This window comes from Miniopterus natalensis, chromosome 4, assembly GCF_054644295.1.
Source record: "Miniopterus natalensis isolate mMinNat1 chromosome 4, mMinNat1.hap1, whole genome shotgun sequence".
In the NCBI taxonomy this organism is placed as follows: Eukaryota; Metazoa; Chordata; class Mammalia; order Chiroptera; family Miniopteridae; genus Miniopterus; species Miniopterus natalensis.
The window spans coordinates 10,516,625-10,541,867 of NC_142084.1; the positions used below are offsets into that span (position 1 = coordinate 10,516,625).

The following is a 25,243-nucleotide window of genomic DNA, read 5'->3' on the forward strand; positions in this document are numbered from 1 at the left end:
GATACGGTAAGAATCAGGGCGAGTTACAACGCTCCTGCGAATTGCTTGCATACACCTTCCCTCTGTCTCTCTCGTCCTGGCCACACCCCTGTTAGTGTCGCTTCTCATTTCGCACACGAGGATCACTGCCTTTCTCTCTCCCCCTTTTCCCTTATGGCAGCCACATATACCACTTCCAGAATAACGTGCCGAATGGCTCTCTGATCACGGCTCACACTCACTCCAAAAGCACCGTGGGACCTCTCTTATCAACTGGATAGAATCCATTCCTTAAAAAGGCATCCAAGCCCCTCCCTGATCTGCCCTAACCTGTGTTCTCAAGCTTAATTTCAAGCACCAGCCCACAGCCTCGCTGCAGCTTCACCCCGCACCGTCTCTGGACATATCCCACAGGGTCCACCTCACATCTTTGCTCAGCCGGCAATGCCCTCTACCTGACCTCCCACCCCCACACCCAAGCCCTTCAACTCGCAGATCAAATGCCACTGTGGAGGAACAGAGACACTTTGGGATTCAAAATATAGCAACAATGATGGAGAGGGGCAATAAAAATAGGAAATTTTAAAGAAATTGAGATGTTTACCGTGGAGAAGAGAACACTTAATGATGGAAGGGCTGTTAGGGAAAGGGGAGTAGACTTGCTGCTCAGGTCCAAGGGCAAAAACGAGGGCCAATATGTGGGAGTCACAGGAAAACATTTTAAGCTAAAACAAATAAATATTCCACCCATCAAAGCTGTTCAAAAGAAAACAATGTTTTTAAAAAATCATTTTTTAAATATATTATCTGTGCCAGACGTTGTGCTAGGTATTATAATCTTTATTACACAGACAAGAAAACTGAGGTTTAGAGAGGTTAAGTAACTTGACCAAGAGCCCCTGGGGGAGAAGCAGCGAAGCCCTGTCCTGCCTGCCCAGCACCTGCCCCGCGCAGCACCCCTGAGCTGTCAGGGCGCCACCTTCAGGCTGCAGGTGCCAAGTGCGCAGGCACACTAGGGGGTGGCAGAGCGAGCTCTGAGCAGATGACCAGGACCTGAACGAAACCTTTGCAAACCATTAAAACCCTGGCTTTAGCCCTTCCAGTCACATCATGTTCACATTTCAAAACATTTTATAGCGAGCCCTGGTGGATTCAACAGGACACAGAATTAGCAAGCGCAGCATGCGAGCTCTCCTCTGCGCGTCAGGGTCGCCACTTTATCACGTCCTGCTTACCTTAGAGATTTTCACATTTCTCACGTGTCTGAAATAGACACATGTCAACGTCTGTTTCACAGACAAGGCAGCCAGCCCTGAAAGACGCTCATCGCCATGGAATCTCCTGTCTTGACTCACGCTGCCTGAGACTTGTCGCCACCAAACAGGACACATGACGCTGGCACTCCTTCTGCAGGTGACCTAAGACCTCTTTGCTGCGAGATTAATAACATCCCAGTCCTGCTCCTCCTTGATCCCTGAGCAGCATCCAACACAGCATGGAGGGGAATAGATCCTCTCCATGAAGCCTCTCTTCCCTTAAATATTCTCTTTTTGCCTCTGTCTTTCCGAATAGATTTTTCTAAGCTTCTCCAGGTCTTCTCACTTTGCAGGGCCCTTAAACCCTGGTGTTTCTCAGGCTCCTGCTGAAGTGCTCTTCTCTTCATATTCTACCCACTCTCCATGAATCGTCCCATCTACTCCCATCGCTTCATTTCTCGGCGATGACTTCCAGTTCTATAGCTCATGCAAAGTCCTCTCTTTGAGTACAGGTCACAGAGTATTTGTTGATAAATGCATAAATGCAGGAATGAATAAATCAGCGTGTGAGAAGTAACCAGGTTCCATGTTTCAGACTGGAACCTAGTTATGTGCATTCTGATCACTGGTTTTAGCATCAGATAAGATTGAGTTCAAGTCTAAGGTCGGCCCCGTCATAGCAGAGTGACGTCAGGTTAGTCAATTAAAATGTCCACATTTTGATTTTGTCATTGTGGCAATTTGTTTTTTCTCTGTAATAATTTACAAAGTGAGGATAATTATACCTGTCCTGACCTACATTTCAGGCAGGTAACTGTGAGAAATGCCTGAGTTCTCACATGGGAGAGGGCCTACCAGTGCGAATTATTCTACTAAACTGAACTGAGCTATTCAACCAAGAGAGACAGAGGGCAGGGTGCCCAGGGGTGTGCAAGATCATCGTTCTCTTTTGTCTTGTTTATCCCCGGGCTCTGGATAGCTGTTGATGCAGCTGTTCACAGCTCAGCCATAAATACTCTGGTGAAGGAAGCCCATGGAAGAGAAAGGGTGGTGGCCAGAGGAACCCCAGCCCTGGCATTCCCACCACACACCAGCCTGTCATGTGTGGGAATACCTCAGAACAGGGGCCCCGCCCAGGCTCAGCCCACATGCCTGGTCTCTGGGGAAGTGTCTATTCAGGTCCTTCACCCATTTTTCAATTGTACTGTTTGTGGGGTTTTTTGGCGTTGAGTTGTAGAAGTTCCTTATAAATTTTGGATATTAACCCCTTATCAGATGTATAGTCATGATTATGCTCTCCCATTCAGTGGGTTGTCTTTTCACTTTGTGGATGGTTTCCTTTGCTGTGTGAAGAGGGTAATAGGCATATGAAAAGATGCTCAATGTCACTAATCATCAGAAAAATGTAAATTAAAACCACAGTGAGCCCTGGCTGGTGTGGCTCAGTTTTTTGAGCATCAACCAGTCCACCAAAAGGTCACCTGCTTGATTCCCGGTCAAGGGCACATGCCCAGGTTGCAGGTTCGATTCCCGGTCAAAGTGCGTACAGGAGGCAATAATCAATGTTTCTCTCTCACATCGATGTTTCTCTCCCTCTCTCCCTCTCAAATAAATAAAAACAAACTTTTAAAAAACACAGTGAACTATCACCTCACACTTGTCAGAATGGCTATCATCAATAAATCGACAAACAAGTGTTATTGAAGGAAATAAAATAACAATCAAAAAAATGAAGAGATGTATCATGTTCATGGATCGGGATATTAAATATTGCTAAGATGTGAAAGTGATTTTGTATAGAAACTGACTAAGTGATTTTAAAATTTATATGAAAGGCAAAAAAAAACAAAAGAACCAAAACAATTTGGGGGGAATAAAGAACTAAGCATGAGGAATCATTCTAACTGATGTAAAGGCCTCTATAAAGCTCCGTAATTAAGACAGTACTATATTTGAGAAAGACAAGCATGCTGATGGAACAGAATAGAGTCCAGAAATATACTCACACTTAGGCTGTCAAATGATTTTCAACAAAGGTGCAAAGGTCATCCAATGGAGAAAACATGGTCTTTTCAATGTATGATGCTGAAAAAAATTGGATATCCATATGCAAAAAAAATAAATAAATAAAAATCTTCATCATCTCCATCTATACTTGGTGTAATATATAAAAATTAGTTTGAAATGTGTCACAGATCTATATGTAAAAACTTAAACTCTAAAATGTCTAGAAACAAATAGAGAAAAAAATATTTATGTCCTTGGGTTAGACAGAGATTTCTTAGATACACCAACAAAACATGATTCACACACATAAAAAGGCACCTTTAAGAAAAAAACAAACACAAGCCACAGAGACAAAATTTACATATATGTTCAAGGATTTATAGCCAGATACATAAATTATTCTCAAAACTAAGTAATAGAAAAATAACTAGATTTTTTAAAAATAGGGCAAACTATGTGAACAGATATTTCATCCAAGTAGATACGTGGATAACAAATAAACACATGAGCCTGGATGGTGTTGCTCAGTGCCCGAGCTTCGACTTTTGCACCAAGAGGTCGCTGGCTCCATTCCCATTCAGGGTTGCAGCCTCCATCCCCAGTAGGGGGCATGCAGGAGGCAGCTGATGGATGTTTCTCTCTCATTGATGTTTCTGTCTCTCTCCCTTCTCCCTCCCCCTTCTCCTCTCTCTAAAAATCAACAAAAAACACTTAAAAATAAATAAGTGAACACATGAAAAGATATGCTGCACCGTTTGTCATCAGAGAAATTCAAATTAAAACCACAATAAGGTATCACTACCTACTTATCAGAATGACTACAAAAAACAAAAAACAGACACTGCTAAGTGCTAGCGAGTATACAGAGAAACTGGAACTTTCTCAGATTGATGGTGGGAATGTAAAGTTGGAAAACACTTGGCCATTTCTTGTACAGTTAAATAAATACTTAACCATATGACCCAGCAATCCCACTCCCAGGTATATACTCAAGTGAAATAAATACTTGGGTTCACGCAAAAAGCATACACAAATGTTTATAGAGCTTTATTGGCAATTGCCCCAAACTGAAAATAATCCAATGGCCCTCACCGGTGAATGTCTAGACAAACTGGTACATCACATAAGGGAATACTACTATTATAGGAATGAATTACCGATACATGCAACAACATGGAAGAATTTCAAATGCATTATTTTAAGTGAAATGAACCAAACTCAAAATGCAGCATACTGTATAATTCTGATGTCATTTATTTGGCATTCTGAAAAAGGCAAAACTATAGTGACAGGAAATGCATCTGTGGTTGACAAGCATTGAGCAGGAGGGAGGGGCTTACTCTAAATGGTCATGTGGGAATTTTTCAGGATGATGGACATTTTATGTCAGGAGCATGGTCATAGTTACAAAATTTTCTGTTTGGCAAAACTCACCGAACTTGATATTTTATTTATTGTGCATATTTAAACTGCATGTAAATTATACCTTAATATTTTACTATATGTAAATTATACCTTAATAAGGGAAACCAAAAGTAATTATAATAAGAGCCTTGTGGATGGTGGTGGTGCTCAGAGTGGTTGGAATACGTAGTGGACCAGTGGCCTACGTTTGCATCCCAACTCTGCAGTTTGCTGGTCGATCTTGGCCATTCCTGGGCCCAAGTTTCTCCATTTTTCCAATGAAAACATTTAATGGGATAATGGTGAGAGTGCCTTCTAGCCTTGGCATCCTATGACACCTGAAGAGGTGGTTTCTCTGGTAGCTTTTAGATTCCTCAGTCTTTCAGACTGAGCACCTGATTTGATTTGATTTTTAATTCTTTTTAATTTTTACTGAATTTATTTGGGTGGCATTCGTTAATAAAATTATATAGGTTTGAAGTACACAATTTCTATAACACATCATCTGTATATTGTATTGTGTGTTCACCACCCCAAGTCAAGTCTTCCGTCTGCGTTTATCCCCCCTTACCCTCTTCTCCCTCCCCCACCCCCTTTCCCTCCGGCAATCACCACACTGTTGTCTGTGTCTATGAGGGTGTTTTATTTGCTTAATCCTTTTACTTTTTTCACCCAGCCTCCCAAATCCTCTCCCTTCTGACAGCTGTCAGTCTGTTCTCTGTCTATGAATCTGTTTCTATTTTGTTTGTATATTTATTTTGTTCATTAGTTTCCACATATGAGTGAAATCATACGGTACTTGTCTTCCTCTGACTGGCTTATTTCACTCAGCATAATCCTCTCCAGGTCCACCCCTGCTGTTGCAAAAGGATTTCCTTCTTTTTGATGGCCCCGTAGTATTCCATTGTGTAAATGTCCCACAGCTTTTTTATTCACTCATCTGTTGATGGGCACCTGGGCTGCTTTCAAATCTTGGCTATTGTAAATAACACTGCTATGAACATAGGGGTGCACACATTCTTTCAAATTAGTGTTTCATGTTTCTTCAGTTATATTCCCAGAAGTGGAATCACTAGGTCATGAGGCAGCTCCATATTTAATCTTCTGAGGAAACACCATTCTTTTTCCACAGTGGCTGCACCCTTCTGCATTCCCACCAGCAGTGCACCAGGGCTCCCCTTCCTCCACACCCTCGCCAGCACTTACTTGCTGCTTGCTGATTTATTGATGGCAGCCATTCGGGCAGGTGTGAGGTGTATCTTAAGTGGTTTTAATTTGCATTTCTCTGATGATTAGTGACATGAGCATCTTTTCATACATCTACTGGCCATCTGTGTGTCCTCTGCACAGCAAAGGAGACCATCCACAAAATGAAAAGACAACCCACTGAATGGGAGAGCATAATCATGACTATACATCTGATAAGGGGTTAATATCCAAAATTTATAAGGAACTTCTACAACTCAACACCAAAAAACCCCACAAACAGTACAATTGAAAAATGGGTGAAGGACCTGAATAGACACTTCCCCAGAGACCAGGCATGTGGGCTGAGTCTGGGCAGGGCCCCTGTTCTGAGGTATTCCCACACATGACAGGCTGGTGTGTGGTGGGAATGCCAGGGCTGGGGTTCCTCTGGCCACCACCCTTTCTCTTCCATGGGCTTCCTTCACCAGAGTATTTATGGCTGAGCTGTGAACAGCTGCATCAACAGCTACCCAGAGCCCGGGGATAAACAAGACAAAAGAGAACGATGATCTTGCACACCCCTGGGCACCCTGCCCTCTGTCTCTCTTGGTTGAATAGCTCAGTTCAGTTTAGTAGAATAATTCGCACTGGTAGGCCCTCTCCCATGTGAGAACTCAGGCATTTCTCACAGTTACCTGCCTGAAATGTAGGTCAGGACAGGTATAATTATCCTCACTTTGTAAATTATTACAGAGAAAAAACAAACTAACTGCCACAATGACAAAATCAAAGTGTGGACATTTTAATTGACTAACTTAACGTCACTCTGCTATGACAGGGCCGACCTTAGACTTGAACTCAGTCTTATCTGATGCTAAAACCAGTGATCAGAATGCACATAACTAGGTTCCAGTCTGAAACATGGAACCTGGTTACTTCTCACATGCTGATTTATTCATTCCTGCATTTATGCATTTATCAACAAATTGTATGCATATACCTCTCAGCAAACTAGAAATAAAAGGGAACTTCCTTAATTTAATGAAGAGAATCCCTAAAACACTCATTGCAGACACTGTGCTTATGTTGAAAGATGGCTGCTTCCCTCCTGTGCTCAGGAACAAAACACCGATGCTCTCACTACTCCTTTTTGGTAAATGCACTAGAGGTCCTTACTAGGGCAGTATGTCAAGACAAATAATTAAAACACCTACTGATTGGAAAGGAAGAAACAAAAGTGTTTCTATTTACAGAAGAGATAACTGTCTGTGTAGAAAATTCCAAATAATCTACAAAAACTCTACCAGAGCTGAGAAGTGCATTTGACAAGGATGTAGGCCTCGAGGTTAGCATACGAACATCAATCGCATGTGTTGTACTTGCAAAGAACAAGTGGAAATTAAAATTAAAATATGCCATTTCCAATAGCACTAAAAAACATAAAATGTTAGATATAAATCTAATCAAATATGTGCATGTAAAGTGAGTTTCTCTATACAGTACAGTCTAACAATCTGTCTTATTGGCGTGCTTAAATTGTTTACATTTAGTAGAATTATTAATATGGTGTCTTAAAATCCACAGTGTAGCTAGATGTTTTCTTTTAATTCCATCTATTCTTTCTTTTCTCCTCCTTTATGCCCACTTTTGGATTAAATGAATAGTTTCTATGGATCTACTTTTATCTCCATTATTGACTCAGTACATAACCTCCTTTAATTAATCACAGTTTCCCTTCAATTTATAGTTTGACAATGTATAGTTTTTAAATCAATCTGGTATCCTCACAAATTTGATAAGAGAAAAACCTTGTGATTTAAGAATTATTATACCCTTATCTGGAATAGGGAATTTATATATCACTGACATAGAGATATTTACACTCTTGAGTTTAATGCTAGGGTCTTCATAATTTATGGGAAATTCACTATTTCCATGTGATTAATTAATGCTTGTTTTTTATTATTATTGTTTTTAGAGAGAAAGGGAGAGAGAGAAACATCAATATGAGAGTGAAACATTGATCAGCTGCCTCCTGCACACCCCCAACCAGGGATCAATCCCAAAACCCAGGCATGTGCTCTGACCAGGAATTGAAGTGGCAACTTTTGAGTGCACAGGATGATGCCCAACCAACTGAGCCACACAGGCCAGGGCTGCTTAATTGTGTTTTTAAGTTTCCCTCATTCTATCCCATGTACCTAAGTGAGGCACGGCCAAGTTCCTCTTCTGGATTATTGCCTCCACCCTCAGCCATAGCTCTAGCTGCTAGAAAGACAAAAGCCACTGGATCTTAATCGCCTCCATGGCTTGTACCTGATCTATTGGCCTTAGCTTTGTCTCTCATTCCAGGGGGGCTCTGGAATCACCTCCAGCCACTAGCTCCAACCGTCCATTCACACATTTAACAAGCATCCGTTGAATATCCACTGCATTTGCTCAGCACTGTCTAGCTGCCAGTCACAGCTGCGGGCAAAGGGTATTTGAGGCATGGCTCGTGCTTCAGGAGCCTGTAGCTTAGTAAAAGTGTCAAGTATAAAACAATAACTTATGGTTAGGTGTAATAATATATTATAATACAGGTATGTCACAGAAGTGATGAATTTTGCCATGGATTAGGTCAGGGATGTGGTCAGGATGCTTTTCTGCAGGCTGTAATATTTGAAGGGTGGGTTGGTCAGCGTTGGATACTCCCAGTAAAACTACCAGGGTGGTGGAATCCACGGCAGCCTGGAGGTGAGCCTGGTAGGGTAAGAGAGGAAGCCGTGTGCTCAGAGGGCATGGGAGGCTATAATTCAAACAGTAACCATTCTTCACAGCATGACCCCATGCACACAAGCATTGCATGAGGCTCACACTTGTGTTATCTTCAGATTAAAGATGGGGAACTGAAGTTTAGAGAGTGTTAACTACTTGCCAAAGTCTACTTTAGGACCTGGGAACATGGGATATGACAAGGGTATGAATACCGACCCTTCCTAGTGGACTGGAGGGGAACAAGCAGGGTGAGCGTTCCAGCCTGCCAGGTAGAGGCCGGCCCTGGTGAGGTCAGAAATGGAAGCGGGCAACCTGACCGCAGACCCTGCACCCTGAGGCCTTCTGTAGCGCAGCCAAGACAAAGCTGGAGCCATCGACTGAGAACAAAAGCTGAAGGGCTTTATCTATATGCAGTAAGGAGCCACAGAAATTATTAGAGAGGGGAGATGACAGGACTTAAATATACTTAGGTTTTAGAGAGAGAAAAATGACGGCAATGTCCAGGAGGTGGGGGTCACACACCAGGAGGACTAGACTGCTATTGTAATAGTCAAGGTGAAGTCTTAAACTATGTAAAAAAAAAAAAAGAGAGAGAGAGAGAGAGAATTTGATAAACTTGAAGGCTATTTGAGACAAGAATTGATAGGACTTTGTGAGCAAATGGGTTCTGTGGTGAAAAAAAGAGTGAAAGGAAATTCACATTTGTAACTCATGTAATTGGATAGATGGCCATGTGCTCCCCTGAGACTGTCATAGGGAAACAGGAACAAAGAAAAAACTATGGGCTGTAATACTTAGTGATCTGGGATTTCTTACACACACACACACACACCCCGGGCCATTTTCTCTTCTCCCCACCTCCCTCTCTTCAGTCTCTCTCTCTAGCATGTTCATTAACTAAAACAAATTTCAGAATTCAGGTAGCCCACTTTGATTTTTACTTCTAATACAACACCCAAGGATTTGAGGGTCCATTCCCAGATTATGCTGTGCTCTTCCATGCCTGTGTCCCTGAGCTGTGACGCCTCCTGCCTAAAGTGTGTTTCCACACCTTGCTCGCATGGCAACACCTGCCAACCCACTTTTCAGGGCCCCAGACGAATGATACCTCCGTGACTGCCTCCCCGGGCAATGTCAACCATTCCCTAACCATCTCCCAAAAGAATCTGTTGTTAACTCCATCAGCATCTCTCACATTTAATTGTAATTATTTGGTCACATGCTTGCTTCCTCAACAGAGGCGAGGTCAGGGACTGCTACTTTGTTGTTGTTTTTTAATTTATTATTTTTTTGATTGACTTTATTGGGGTGACATTGGTTAATGAAATTACATAGGTTTCAGGCGTACAATTCTATAAACCATCGTCTGTGTATCGCCCCCAGTGCCTCGCAGAGCACCTGGTAAATAGCGCAAGCTCAGCAAATGTCCATTGAACAAGAAATTAATAAATTGACTGGCCACATGAGGATGGACTAAGTCATAAGCTATGTGTAGAAAGGTGATCAGGGTGACAAAGACTGCGGCCACTCCTCAGCAATTGCCGCCATGGAAACGGGAGGCCTTCCTGAAGCCACAGGCACCCCTTCCAGGGCTGGTGTGAAACTTTAGCTAGAGGAAACCAAGAACAAGAGAGGAGCTAATGATTTTCTCATGAGAAATACAGGGGGAAACGTGCCGCAGATACAATATCAAAGACAAACTTGAGCCCTTCAATAACTTCCACTTTCCATGTATGACTTTAACTTTTCAGACACTACTTTTCAATCATTTATTTGACCTCCTAAACCCTGTCCTTCACTCCTTATCTGAGGTCTGATGTAAGAAAACACTCCTGAGAGCCTCTCCAGTAAGGGCTGCCCACTTCAGCTAGTAAAAGAACAGGCTGCCCAGTTAAATGTTCATTTCAGCTAAACAGCGAACATATTTTTTCACTATCAGTATGCCCTGTGAAGTATTTGGGACATACTTTTACTAAAATAATTACTCACTGTTTATCTGAAATTCAAATTTAATTGAGCATCTTACATTTTATCCTGCAGCTCGTTTCCTCCGAGGACTCCAGGAAGGCCCCTGTACCTGCACATCGGATGCATCCAGCTGGGCTGAAACGGAGGCCAGGGATGCGGGTCCGACCTCACTAAGAGGCCAATGGGCAATCCAGAGGCAATGGGGAAAGCAGAGGAGACACGGGGATCTGTGGACGAGCCGGCCTAGTGCAGGGTTCTTCATGCGACCCAGGCTTTTTGCCAGCAGCTGCACTGAGCAGGTGCCCATACAACATAATGCGATACTAAGAGCACAGACTTTAAAGTCACATGTCCTGCCCAGCCAGTGTGGCTCAGCGGTTGAGCATGGACCTATGAACCAAGAGATTGAGGTTCGATTCCCCGTCAGGGCACATGCCTGGGGTTGGGGGCTCGATCCTCAGTTGGGGGCCTGCAGGAAGCAGCCGATCAATGACTCACTCATCATGGATGTTTCTGTCTCTCTCTCCCTCTCCCTTCCTCTCTCTGAAATCAATAAAAATATATTTAAAAAATATATAAAGTCACATGTCCTGAGGTTCGATTCCTTGTTCTAGCTCACACAGGATTTGTAACCCAGGAAGAATTACTTAACCTCTCCTTATATAAAGTTAGGATAATTATATCAGCTTCCCAACAGCTTTGTTGATATGTTGCATCTTGTTTGAAACTTGGCCAGAGTTAACAACAATAGGCTATTGTTATTAATTATTATTAGCCCTAATCCTGATTGCATGGCTGTCACTCCCTCCTCTGGGACAACCCAAGGTAGAACAGAACAGGATAGGACAGTACAGAACAGAATAAGTCTGCCATTTATTTTCACTTGGTACGTACAAGGCAAACGGTATTAACCGTTTGCATGTATTTTCAGAACCAATCTCATAACAACTCATAGAGATGGCATTATTTCTATTTTGTAGACATTGGATCTAATGCATACGGGAATTAGAAAATATGTCTAAGGTTGCAGGGTCACACAACTTGTAAGTGACAAATCTGAAACTCAAACCCAGTTCTTTTTAAAAAATTTTTCCTTTTTATTTAATTTATTGGGGTGATACCGGTTAACAATATTATACAGGTTTCAGGTGCATGATTCTACAACACATCACCTGTACACTGTATTGTGTGCTTACCACCCCAAGTCAGGTCTCTGTCCATCACCATTTATCCCCCATACCCTCCTCCACCTTCCCTATGGCCCCTCTCCCCGGCAATCGCCACACTGTTGTACACATCCATGAGTTTTTTCTATTTTTTTTTTTTCTCAGTCCCTCCACCACTCCAGCCAGGCCCCACACCAAAGCTGTCAGTCTGCTCTCAGTCTACGAGGCTGTCACAGTTCTGTTTGATCCCAACATCCATGCTGTTAACCATGACACACACTTCAAAATCTCTCTGTGCAATTTCCAACCCAGCTTGTAATCCTTTCTTACCCTAAGAAGGGACTCTGGTGACTTTCAGTTACTCATGGAAATTATCATATGAGTCAAAGCGGCCCATATTCCTTTCATTCTCATATGTTCTCAATGACCTAGAATGGTGCTCTGGAAGAAGGCCCTCACTTCCCTCCCCAGCTTTCTTCATCTGTCTTCATCTAGTTTCTCCTCTACATAAATCAAATTCATTTGCTTATGCCAATGTAGGGTGAGTCATAGCTTCTTAACTTTTATTAACGTGGCATACATTAAAGGTCTTTTAAATTTTTCAAGGGTGTGGAGAAAAGGGAACCCTGGTGCACTGCTGGTGGGAACGCAGATGGGTGCAGCCCCTATGGAAAACAGTATGGAGGTTCCTCAAAAAATTAGAAATGGAGCTGCCTTTTGACCCAGTGATCCCACTTCTAGGAATGTATCCTAAGAAACCTGAAATGCCAATCACAAAGAACTTATGCACCCCTATGTTCACAGCAGCACAGTTTACAATAGCAAGATCTGGAAACAGCCCAAGTGCCCATCAGTAGATGAGTGGATAAAAAAGCTGTGGGACATTTACACCATGGAATACTACGCAGCTGTAAGAAAGAAGGATCTCCTACCCTTTAGGACAGCTTGAAGGGACATGGAGAGTATTATTCTAAGTGAAATAAGCCAGGCAGAGAAAGACAAGTATCACATGATCTCATGTATATGTGGACTCTAATGAACAAAATAAATTGAGGAACAAAATAGGTCCAGAGACATGGAAGCATGGAACAGACTGAAGGATCTCAGAGGGAAGGCGGGGGTAAGGAGGTGGGAAGTAATTAACCAAAGAGCTTATATGCATGTATGAATGACCCATGGACACAGACAATAGTGTGGAGAAGGCCTGGGGGCATGGAGTGGGGTGTAAGGAGTCAATGGGGGTAGGGGAAGTGGGACATCTGTAATACTTTCAACAATATAAATTTTAAAAAACTCATTGCTATGGCCTATATCCTTAAGATAGTGCAGATAAGTAGGCAGGAAATTATAATGGGCCCCATTTTTACAGATGAGGAAAATGAGACTTAGAGTGGTATGAGTCATTTGCCAGAGCCACACAGATAAGAACTGATAGAGCTACTACATGAGTCCAGACTTCTCTTCTCAAACTTATTCATTAATTCATCTATTGTGCAGTATTTGTTGGGTATTTTTTGTGTGTGAGGCACTATCCTAGAAACAAGAGCTGTCTCCATGAACAACATAACCAGAATCCCTCCATCCTGGATTTTTACATCTTTGGGAAGAGAGACATTAGACAATCAAACAAAAAATAATATTTAAGTGTCAATTAGGAAGAATACAGAATGTGGAAAAGATATAACAGAAGGATCTGAGTTGAATTAATAGATCACAGAAGTTTTCACCAAAAAAGAGAGGCACTTTAGCTGAAATCTAAAAGTAAAATAATAATCCAAGGGACAAGAAGAGAACATGGCAGAGAAAGCCGGATGTCAGGCAGGGCAGGTATTTATTTAATCGGGTCACCAGTGAGTGGTGGCACTGACAGCAAAAGAAGCCAGCTACCCTTACCCTCCAGATGGTGCTATTTCCCTGACACCAGACCACCTAGAGCATCTGATTCAGAACTAACCCGCATGCCCCCTCCAGCTGATACCCTTGAGAAACCAGCAGGCCTCTCTCAGAGGTTATAATATCCAGAGTTTTGCCTGCCTGCCCAGTGTTCTTATAGCAAATTAGAAAAAGATGCCTCCTCTAGGCTGGTTAAACCCTGAGGGCTCAAAGCTTGTGCAAAGTATAAAGTACTGCTACTTTTTCCCAGTACCTTGTGATTAAGCCACAAGTCAGGGTCCATGGCAGATAGAGGACACTGGAATGTTTTTTCCACTAGTGCCTTGGTCATGAGCAGTGCTCAGTTCTAAGGGGCCCTGATGGCATCTCTCTAACTCACTGGAAGCTTCCTACCATGGACCACTATCTCCAGATCACTACTCTTTAGGAGAGACCAGATCAGAGTCTTCTTGAGAAGACAAAATGGAGAGACCTGGAAGGATCCAAGCAGAGCTGCTTGATGGCTTTCAAGTGAAGTTTGGTGCCTTGGAGAGAGTAGGAAACCGGGAGCAAGAGGGCCACGTTCTAGCCTTGGCTCTGTGACACTAGACGAGCCTCCCTTTTCCAGACCTCAGTTAATTTCACATTTATTAAAAGGGCCCTCTGGCAGTCACAGTGTGTAAGTTTTGGTCAAACTGTAAGTTTAGAGACCCCCATGTCCTCATCTCAATGAACTGAATTACAGCATTTCTCAAGATAACCGGTATCTAGGCTTGAACAAATACCCTCCCCTTGAGTGTCCATTTCCAAAAGGAAGGGCATCTTACATCTGAAATACATAGCAGCATCTCAAACCCATGATAAAATTTCTTTTTATCATGAGCAATAATTTTATTACTCTTATATTTTTAATGTTTGCTATATGCCTTGAGCGATGTGCATTCAACTCTGAAAAAGATCGTCTTGCCCTCAAGGAGCCTACAGCCAATTGGTGGAGACATAAAATCAGGCACCTGTTGGGCACAGGAGAGAAACACCTAGTTCTTCTTGGAAAAACCAAAACAAGCTTCAAGGAAGTCAACGCTGAGGCCAATGCCAAGCACAATATTAGGCCCCTTGAGGATTCAGGAGCAAATAGCACAGTCTCTTAGGGGAGATCTGCAGGCTGAATGAGAAGAGAGATACTAGAGCCCTTAGAGCTCAAACAATAGTCCAAGGGCTCTAGAAGGCAAGTGATACAACAGCTAACTCTCTGGAGTGGGGGGAAGGGTCATCATAAAGGTTCAGGGAGAAGTGGGGCACCTGAACCAGAGCCCGGCGGGCAGTAGGACTACTCCAAGCAGGGAGGATGAGGAATATATCCCAGGGAGGACAAAGAGCGTGAACGAAGGCATGGGCTGTGAGTGGACATGCCACGTGTGGACAAGCAATTAGCTCGGAGCGTGGGCAAAGAAGCAGAGCGCGCAGGGATGGAACAGGCACACCTCGCCAATCTGATCTAATACTTGCTCCTTGTGCTAAATAATAATTGTGCCCGATACCCATCTAATTGTCAGTGTTGACATAGGAACTACCTCCAAAAGAGATATTGCAATGCCATTGATAAATACACACTAGAAAACCCAAGAGGGCTTTTCTTTGCCCACATGAAAAACTTTAGGTTTGAAAGAGAGGGCAGGGCTCATTAGAGCCACCAGCAAGCTGCGGACGTCTTGTGCAACAGCCTGAATTCCACAGCAGGTATGTCACCTAGGAATGCCTTATAAACGGAAGGAGGCTACAGACGCACTGGAGCGCTTTATCCACACCAATGCCCAGCGCTGCGAGCATGGCCGTCTCCGTGCTTCGGGTGACAATCGTCCTGGGACTGCTTGCCTTGATCCTGACCTGCCATGCGGGTAAGTGCTTCTAGTCGCAGCTCCTGCAGTGTGCAGCAGTTAGATGCGATTGCAGGGAGTTGGTGGCACTGATCCAGACCACAAAGGGCAGGGACGGGGAGGGACCTTTACGTACTGAACTAGGAGACTAGAGGCAGATCTTCTAGCAAAAAGAAAGTAGGGCCCTGGCCAGTGATGCTCAGTGGTTGGAGCATCAGCAGGTTTGATTTCCGGTCAAGGGCACGTACCTGGGTTGCAGGTTCCTTCCCTGGCCCAAGTCAGGGGCCGTGTGTGAGGCAACCAATCAATGTGCCTCTCTCACATCAATGTTTCTCTCACTCTCTCTCTCCCCCCTCTGTCCCTTCCATTCTCTCTAAAAATCAATGGAAAAAATATCTTTGGGTGAGTATTAACAAATAACAAAATCAAGAAAGTAAGATTTTTATTCAATGTGCTTCAGTTACAGCCCCTCTTCAGTAAATGTATGAAGTTTGTAACAATTGCTTTCTTATATATTCATGTGACATAGTGACACTATTGTGTTATAAATTAGGAGAGCCTGGTGTTTATTTTTTGATGATTACAACTAATAATGTTTAAAGGTGAAAAGTATAAACTCTGGAATGAGACTCCTAGGCCTGATTTCATGAAAATCAGAAATGAGACTTTAAGCATTTTATTTAACTTCTCTGGGACTTGCATGTAAAATAAAATGTCAATTATTAACTGTCTCATAAATGTATCAGGAAAAGTAAATAAAAGAGACCAAAAGTGGAAAAGTATTTGGACCATAAAAAGCACTAGTAAATATAAACTGCTATTGTGACAATGTATTATCTCACTTAATTTTCATCACACCCCTTTAAGGCACGCATGCACAGCTTGATCACTTCCCTTTTTGCAGGTTAGTAAGCTGGGTTTGCAAAAGGAACGTTGCTTGAGCACAGGCACTGGTCGCAATGGCACACCTGGGACTAAAACCCAAGTCCCTCGGTTCTTTCCTTATAACTAAGCATCTACTTCTTTCACATCCATTTCAAGCACATAGGGGACCACATGCAGAATTCTCAGTAATTAATTTTAATTTCTTTTCAGTCTGTAGAAGACGGTGAGCTCTATTCAGAATGGTCACAAAACACAGACAGTGCAAATATTGCCCTTGAAACTGTTCTAAATGTCGCTTGGCAGAACTCACACCCTCAGCCCCCCACTGTCCACGGCAGGACACGCAGGCAGACACTCCAACAGAATTACAGTAGAGATGGCCTCAGAGACCACTGTATCCATCCGCTCCCAAAGCAACCCCCCATTAAGCGAAAGGTGCGATCGCTATCCTAAAGACCCGTCCCAGCTCTGTCTCTCAGGAACTCTGAAACTGGTTAAATCACTTCGCTGCTTTGAACCTCAGTGTCTTCATCTGTAAGATGGGATAACTATAAACTTCACCAGATCAAATGAACATGCTTTTGTAATCACTTCTAAGTTTTTATTTAAAACTGTACAAATATCAGTATTCCTGTATCTTTTTAGAACTTTATGATTACATTGACTAAGAAACTCAACCAGGCAGTTAATGTAAATAAGAACTATCCCATATTTGAAAAGAGAAAATATTCAACTATGGCTTTGATCATTTGTTTCTAGTATATCACATTTCTTAATTTTATTGTTATTGTTATTTGCTTTTGTTTTGCTTTCCAACATTTTCAAATTTCTTAATATTTTAACAACATTTTGTAATTTTCATAATCTCTAAAAACACTAAAGGAGCTACTGTGAGTCATTTTATTGTTATTATTAATAATAATAGTAATAATAATAAAGCAAGCATTTATTGCGGTCTTACCTTGGGCCTGGTATGTGATAGTGGTATATATATACGATCTGCTATATGTACATATGCACACATATATATGCATACATATACAACATACGTGAAAGATATATGAAACATCTTTTAATCCTGACAATAACATAATTAGGAAACTGAGAGTGTGGTTAAGTGCTGTGTGCAAGGGTACATGGCTAATTTTTTGAACACATGAATCAAACTCAGGTATGTAGGACCCCAAAACATGTGACCCACCAGACCCTAATACTGCTCAGTATGTACTTGGTCCAAGGACTGGGGCCAAGGATCTGATCTCCAACCCAGGGCTCCTTGCATACTGAGACGCTACCACTTAGTGTCATATTAAAATAAAAAGTCTGGTTTTGCAAATAAGCAGGTAGAACACAGAAAAAAGAATTCAGTTTTCATGCAGGGAATCTGTTTTGCACCTGGGGAATGTCTTCAGAGGATAACTGCTTGAAGGCTGTATTACATGATACAAGTAACAAGGTCTGTGAAGTTAAAAATAAATTAGGTCAAAGCCTGGCTCAGCCACTTTCTAGATGTGTGATTTTAGGTGAGTCATTGAATTTCTCTGAGTGTCTTGTTTTCTCTCCTGTAAAACTGTATCATCATCATGGACCTGAATAAGGACCGAGGCATGCTGTGAAAGCACCATCCCAGCGCCTGCACATAGGCACACTCTCCTCCCCTGCCTGTGGTAAAAACAAAGCTTTCTGCTCACTGTGGTTGCCCTGCACTTTATGTGAGGGGCGCGTCCATATATGGCCACTTTTACTTTAACTCTTAGCATACGCTTTGTACATAATAGTAGGCTCAAAAAAATCCTTACTGAACAGCAACAACAACAAAAATCCACAGCAACAGCTGAATGAATGGATACTTGGTGATTAGTATATTAATTCTGGTGATATGTCCCAGACGGGTGCTCCTATCCAATCTTTTGTTGTGGCATAGTAAGCAATACATCTTTGTAGAACTAGAAGGCATATCTTTTTTTTATTTTTTAATATGTCTTTATTGACTCCAGAGAGAGGAAAGGAGAGAGAGAGAGAGAGATAGAAACATCAATGATGAGTCATTGATCAGCCGCCTCCTGCACGCCCCCTTCCAGGGATCAACCCTGAACCCGGGTATGTGCCCTGACCTGGAATCAAACCTCCATCTCCTGGATCACAGGCCTATGCTCAACCACTGAGCCACGCCGGTCAGGCTGGAATCCATATCTTTTCACTAAAAGTTTCTATTTTAGGATATAATATAGATGCAAGGCTTCTGGCATAATCTGATAGCCTCCACACAAAAAGCCAGTTATAGCTCCTTCATTCAGAATCCCGGGGGATATTGTCTAGAAGTTGGGACTTCTTGAGTCAAAACTTGTGGGGTTGCAGATAAAATATAAGACACCCAGTTAAATTTGAATTTCGGATAAACAATGAATAATTGTTTCATTTAAGTGTGTCCTAAATATTGCATGGGTCATTCTTACGCTAAAAACTATTGCTTATCTGAAATTCAACTTTAACTGGGCATCCTGTGTTTTTATTTATCGAGTCTGCCAGCAGTACTTGTGACGCTATAATAAAGCAAAAAGATACAGGTCCTACTCCATCCTGGCACCAGGGTCCAGTGGGGAGGCCACGTGTAGCTGCCAATTGCCCCTCTTTCATCCTTTCTAATCTCCTGAACATTTAGACTTCTAAGTAAAACGAACCCCCACCACCACCACCAAGGGAACTTGCAGGTCACCAACCTCCAACCTCACTCTCTAGATCCTTGGCCTCACTCTAAAGGGCACTTAATTAAGAGTCAAGAGTGAGAGGCCCCCAGTTACAGTTTCATCTTCTCTTGCCATTCGTGAGTTTTCTGCAAGTCACCTAATCTTTCCAGTTTCTTGGTCCAGTGAACAAAAATATGCATGCCCTATAAGATTGATCGAGGGTACAATCACACAGCTTTTATAAAACCATTATTTTCAGAACTGTCAGATCATGTACAAGGGATAGAATTTCTCCTCGCCATCATTATTATCACACCACTTTCAATCGTGTAACACATTTGTGGTTAGATCACAACTTTTCTGTCAAAGACCATGCAGTTCATCACTGAGTGCTTAAGAATCCAGACTTGGAAACCAGACAGACGCGAGGTCGCATTCTGTTTCTGCCACTTACCGACACCGTGCCTTTGAATCAGCTTCTAAACCTGTCTCAAATCCCATTTCTTTACCTCTAATCGGGATAAGGATTCTGTCTACCTCATAGGTTTGTTGTGGGAATAAAATGAGATAATGCATGTGGATTTCCTGTCATAGGCATGTGGTCAACAAAGGCTACTCATTAGTATTTCATCTTCATTATCATCATGAGCACGGGCCCAGGGATCGCATGGAGGAAGAGACCATGTAACTGAAATGCAACCAGGCATTCTGATTTCAGCCCTGGCATAGGCATATGCCAGCTGCTTAACTCTGGCCAAGTTACTTAACCTCCATGAGCCTCAGGGTTCTCATTCAGGAAGGGGAACAGCATCTACCAAAAGACTGATGGCCGTGGGTCTGTCTGATTGTCTTTAGGGATAAGGGATATCATGTATGTGAAGACTTTTACTGGGCAGGCATTAAATGTTGAATAAATGCAACTATAAGATGCTCCTAAGTTAGTTCGTGGAGGTACGATGGGCGCTAGGGGTTCCCCACAAAGAAGAAAGACATTCCTGACTTGTTTTTTAGGTGGCAAACCAGATGACAAGCCGGATAAGCCAGATGACTCAGGCAAGAAACCAGTGCCAGACATGCCAACATTCCTAAACCTGTTGGGCACGGAGATCATCGAGAACGCGGTGGAGTTTGTGCTCCGCTCCATGGGGAGGAACTTGTAAGCACCCACGGGCCTGCTCTGGCCCAGTCGTGGCTGGCAGGTGGCCGCGCTGCATTAAAACAAATGCGAACTGAACTTGTGGTGCATGCCAATGCATTCTTTAAATTGAAAAGCGTTGCCCTACCTTAAGTCCTGTTTGCACCTGAATGAATTTCCCTGGCCCCTTTGGGGTGAGCACATTCCCATCAGGTGGTTCCGTAAACATGCTTTTTATCTCAGGGCCAAGTAAGGGGAAGGGCACCAGGCAAGAGGCAAAGCCAGGCTTGGCATTGAAACGGGTGCTGTGTCACTGAGGGATCCCTGGTGAGGCGCTCCCTCTGGCCGGGCCTCAGTTTGCTTACCTGTAAAGATGAAGGAATAAAGGGCCCGCCCTGCCCAGTGCAGACGCTGCAATTCTTTGGTAAAGGTGGTGGTAATGGTGCACTCAATAGCTACAGTCGTGATGAGTCCTGCCCTTATTTTCTAGTTGGAGTAACTCAGAAGGATTAGGGACAGTAGCTAATCTCTCCTCATAGACAATCTATATGAGAGTTTTGATCATGAGGGGTTGCGCTGGTGGCAGATCATAGCCCCCCAAAATCTTCCCAATGTTCTCACTCCACTTCCAAGCCCCTGGCCCAACTCCTCAGACATCTTACTTGAGTCTACATAGCTCTAGCTTTTACTTCTGCTTCACCCTGTTCATTCTCCCCATGTTAGTCTCCCCAAGATGGGCTCTCCAGGGTCCAATTCATTCTGAATTTCCAGGTACTTTCAATCTCCACCTCTCTGAGCCTCTGCTCCCCAATTCTCTTCTTCATAGACCCCTAAGCAGAGTTTGGAAAACTCATCTATTATCCAGCTGCTTGACATTTCCCTGGAGAACTTACACAAAATGCAGGTGCCTTCATTCCATCCTGCACCTTTCCTGGGACAAGGCTAAGGAAATGCTTTCTAACGAGATTTCAGGTGATTCTGAAAAAAAAAAAAATGTTGAAAGCTCCTGATTAGATGTTCTGGGCCCCATGGGTGGGTGTTAAAGAGCCACGTAGCCTTTAAAGTTTTATTCATATTTTGTGTAAATGTGGCTATTTGCAGTTTTCTAGGAAAACACCGGCTAACTTTTTATTAGTTTCTGCAAGAGGTCTATGACCAAAAACAGATTAAGAACCACTCTTGTACTGAAGTAATCGGGGTCATTTTGTAATCTGTGCTCTACTTAAATCAACATACTACCAGGTGGACAGGCAGAATTCTGCATACAATTATCTTGCAAGAACGTGGACACTTACAGATGTGTATTTCCGTACTGTTCTTTTCTCTGTTGTGGCTGCTTTGGCAATGGTTGTGTCCTCAGGATCGTTAACATCCTTAACTGGCAGGCAAACAATAAGAGTAACACCCATTATGTGCAAAGTACAGATTGGAATCCAGTTGAATTCATATTTTTATAAATCACAACAATAGCAATATGAGGGGTTGGAACAATAATAGTTCTTTTTATTCCTTCCCTGGGGAATTCCCTAGATATAAAATAGCATTTTTTCCCCTCTGTTAACCCTGAAAGTCAACTGCCTGAAACACTAAAGGACTGCGGCTGACTCTGGGTGCAGAAATGGTACCTAATCTCCTGCTATTCTATTTCTTTCATTATGTTCTGAGTAAATGATGCTCTTTCTGTTCCTGGAACTTAAACATTTCGGGCTCTTTGTCCCTGCTTTCATTTCTGCCTAAAATGCCCTTTCCTTTTCTCATGGCCAGTTCTTTGTCCTGAAGCTCATCTAAGTCACCTCCTCAGAAAATTATCCTATAACCACTCTTATTAACACTGCCTTCTTTCATTGCCTGGTTATTTGCTATCAGTTTATCTTGCCATAGTGTCACTATAACATATAGCAACGTCTCAAATAAGTTGTTTATTTTTAATATGAAATATGAAATATTGTTCATGTGAAAGTAGAGATCAGATCTACCTAGCTCATTGCTATAGCACAGTACCTTGCCCTCTGTCCAGCGGAAGGCCGTAAATATAATGGGGAATGGGGGAGAAGTATTTCTAAGCACTTAATATGTACAAAGTAGGGGCAGGAATAGCGAAGGGAAAATCTAGACTCTAAACCCCTTCTCCTCAAAGAATTTGTGGTTTTTATGGTAAGATGACATGAGCAAAAGCAATGGTAATTACCATGCTAAAAAAGATAAATGTCAGCCAGATATTGCAGGTAATTTCTGGAGAAAGGAGCTGTCACTGGGGCCAGGGTGCTTAGGGGAGTGTTTATGGTGAAGGTGAGATGCAATCTGGGCCTTAAAGGCCTCAAAGAGATTTGATTAGACAGAATGACAGGAGCGGTGAAAACTCTGCTTTATTTACTCCAATATATCTGACGCGTAAGTACTGTGTCAGGCACATGAAAAGTGCCTTTAGGACAGCATAGCTGCCTCCCTCCACCTGCTCCCTCCACCTGCCTCTGGATTACCTTAGAGCTACGGAAACTGGATTCTGGTCACCTTTGAGCAGCCTTCATTTCTTGTGGATTTCCCCCTTCCCGGGGTTTCCATGATACATTTGCCGGGTTCTCGCCCTACCTCTAGCCATTCTTTCTCAGTCTCTTTACCTGGCTTTTCTTCAGGCATCTGCCCCTCAAACATCATTGCTCCTCAAGGCTCCAGATGTAACCTACCTGGTGTTTCCCATCACAACTTCCACATTGAGAGTATTACCTATAATCGAGTGAGTTCCAAACTTAGGCATCTATTGCACCCTTTTTCCTAAGCTACAGGCTAAAATGATAATTGTTTGTTACAAAACCCCACCTAGGTATTCCATCAACACCTCACACTGATGTAAACGCAACACCTTCAACTGATCTAAACGCAGGCCCATCAGCTCACTTACATACCCACTCCTCCTCCGTGTCCCTATCTCAGTCAGTCACATCCCCTCTCACCCCAAATCCAGAAACCTCAGGGCCTCCGAGGATCCTTCCTGCTCATCACTGCCTTCATTCAGTTTTGAATATTCTACTCCTAGCTTTGTTTCCTACGCCATGCCTCTTCTTCAAGTCCACTGACCTGTTGGCCTGGTCAAGTCTTTCATCATCTCTTTCCTGCGACATCTTAATGAGCTTTGCAATCCGTTTCACGCTTTCGGTCTACAGCAACTCCAGTTCAGCCCCTGCCTCCTACCAGAGTGACATAACAAAATACATATGTGGTCCTACACTGCCGTGCTCAATCCCCTTTCATGAACTTCCTTTGCCTACAAAATCAGAGCAAATGCATTCCGCCGATGTGAAAGGTCCTGACCTGATGCTAACACATCCTTCGATCGTCTCTCTCACGCCTGCAGCCAAGCACCTGAGGCCCTAATGACAAATGAGTTCTGTTTCAGGGCAAGTCGTGTTTGTATAAACTGCCAGGGCCCTGGCGCATGCTTATCTCTCTGCCAGCAACGCCGGACCCCCCAACCCCAACTCCACTCTCTTCACCTGACAAGTCTAATCATTTTCTAAAGTCTAATTCAAAGACAAGCTCTCTGGAGACACCACAGACCTCTACAATTTAAAAACTCGGGCACTCCGGGATTTCATAATGCTTTGTAGAAACCTGCGAAACAGCTCCTCCCACCCTCAGTTTAAATTGCTTGTATCTCAATGTGTGTTTTCTCCGCCAGACTATGACCTCCTCACAGACCATGCTTAAGTCATCTTTTACCTTCTCAGCAGCTTTCCCGTGCCCAACCCATGCACAGGAGGCAACAGTGATTCGGGCATTAATTCATGATTCTGGAGTCTGAGTTTTAGACTTGGCTTTGTACTTTACCAGCCAGGCTAAAATGATAATTGTTGAATCTCTTTGAGCTTAAGAGATTTTTTCATATGTAAAAAGAGATGAAAAGATCATTCATTTTGCCATTCAATAAATATTTATTAGTTTATACTATAGGCTAGGCATTGTTCTGGGTGCTGGGGGTATAGTACTGAACAAATATATCAAAATATATGTGTGTACAGAGTATATATATATAAGTAGACAACCTAATTAAAAGAGTTGTTTGTAACTTTAAAGAGATAATTATGCATAAATAGTTTTTCAACTATGAACAATTATAGAAATCTTAGAGCTTATTTCTTTCTGATATAGGAAAATCTGGGGGGGGGGGGAGAAGTGTGGCTAGAACATTATAAGACAACCCAGTGATCCTTCTAACATTTCTATTCAGTTTAAATTGTAATTCATTTTTTTCTCTTTATTTTCCTTTCAAGAGGGTTTACAGAACTTGGTGATAAAGGAGAACATTCATCAAAGTGACCTCCCAGGTGATTTTAACTAACAATTTACATCTTAAATAGTAGTATATGAAATAAAGAAAAAAGGTCTGTCTGATTTTATTTAATGAATTTAGACATCCATGCCTACCTATGAGGGGAAAAAAAAAAAGGTGTATTTGTTTGCTGTTTTGTTTTTGCTTGGATCTTGTTGGAGTTTTTAAAGATTAATTTTAAATAGATTTTTTTATCATCATAAAGAAGATACTGACATAAGGATTAAGGGAGGAGACACAATTTCAGGGTGAAACAAGTAAGTGCTCAGGGGTATGGGGCCTAGTTCCTGTCACACCTCTTCTAGGAACTGGTTTTGTGCACATCCAGCCTATGAAACGATGGGATTATATGCACTAAAATCTAAGGCCCACATAATCACAGCATTAGTCACTCAATAGAAGGGTAAGATTTGCTGAGCCTAATTCCAGAAGGAAGGATTAGCAATCTCTCTAATACCACAGTCAGATTTATGTACAAACAATGTGGTTTGAGGGCTCAGAAATATTTGCTTTTCTTACCCAGTTCTCTCCAGAGAATAGACAGGGAAATATAAACACAGAAATGCAGAGCTTGGAGAGAACTTATATCAGGATCTAGCAGGAACTGAGTACTGACTCTGTTTTAGGCATTAAGCTAAGTGCTACATATGTGCTACCTAATTTAATGCTGACATCCCTATTTAAAATAGGTCTTGTATCCTTACATTTTGTAAATAAGAAAATCAAGGCTCAGGG

General features: G+C 42.5%; 1 protein-coding gene across 1 annotated transcript; it reads left to right on the forward strand.

Annotated features, from left to right (window-relative positions):
- The first annotated feature begins 15,425 nt into the window (after positions 1–15,425).
- On the forward strand, positions 15,426–24,495 carry C4H5orf46 (chromosome 4 C5orf46 homolog). The gene is made up of 3 exons (XM_016219088.1): positions 15,426–15,495; positions 20,058–20,202; positions 24,450–24,495. The coding sequence occupies exons 1-3, from the start codon at positions 15,426–15,428 to the stop codon at positions 24,493–24,495; spliced, it is 261 nt and encodes an 86-aa protein (XP_016074574.1).
- The last annotated feature ends 748 nt before the right edge of the window (positions 24,496–25,243 follow it).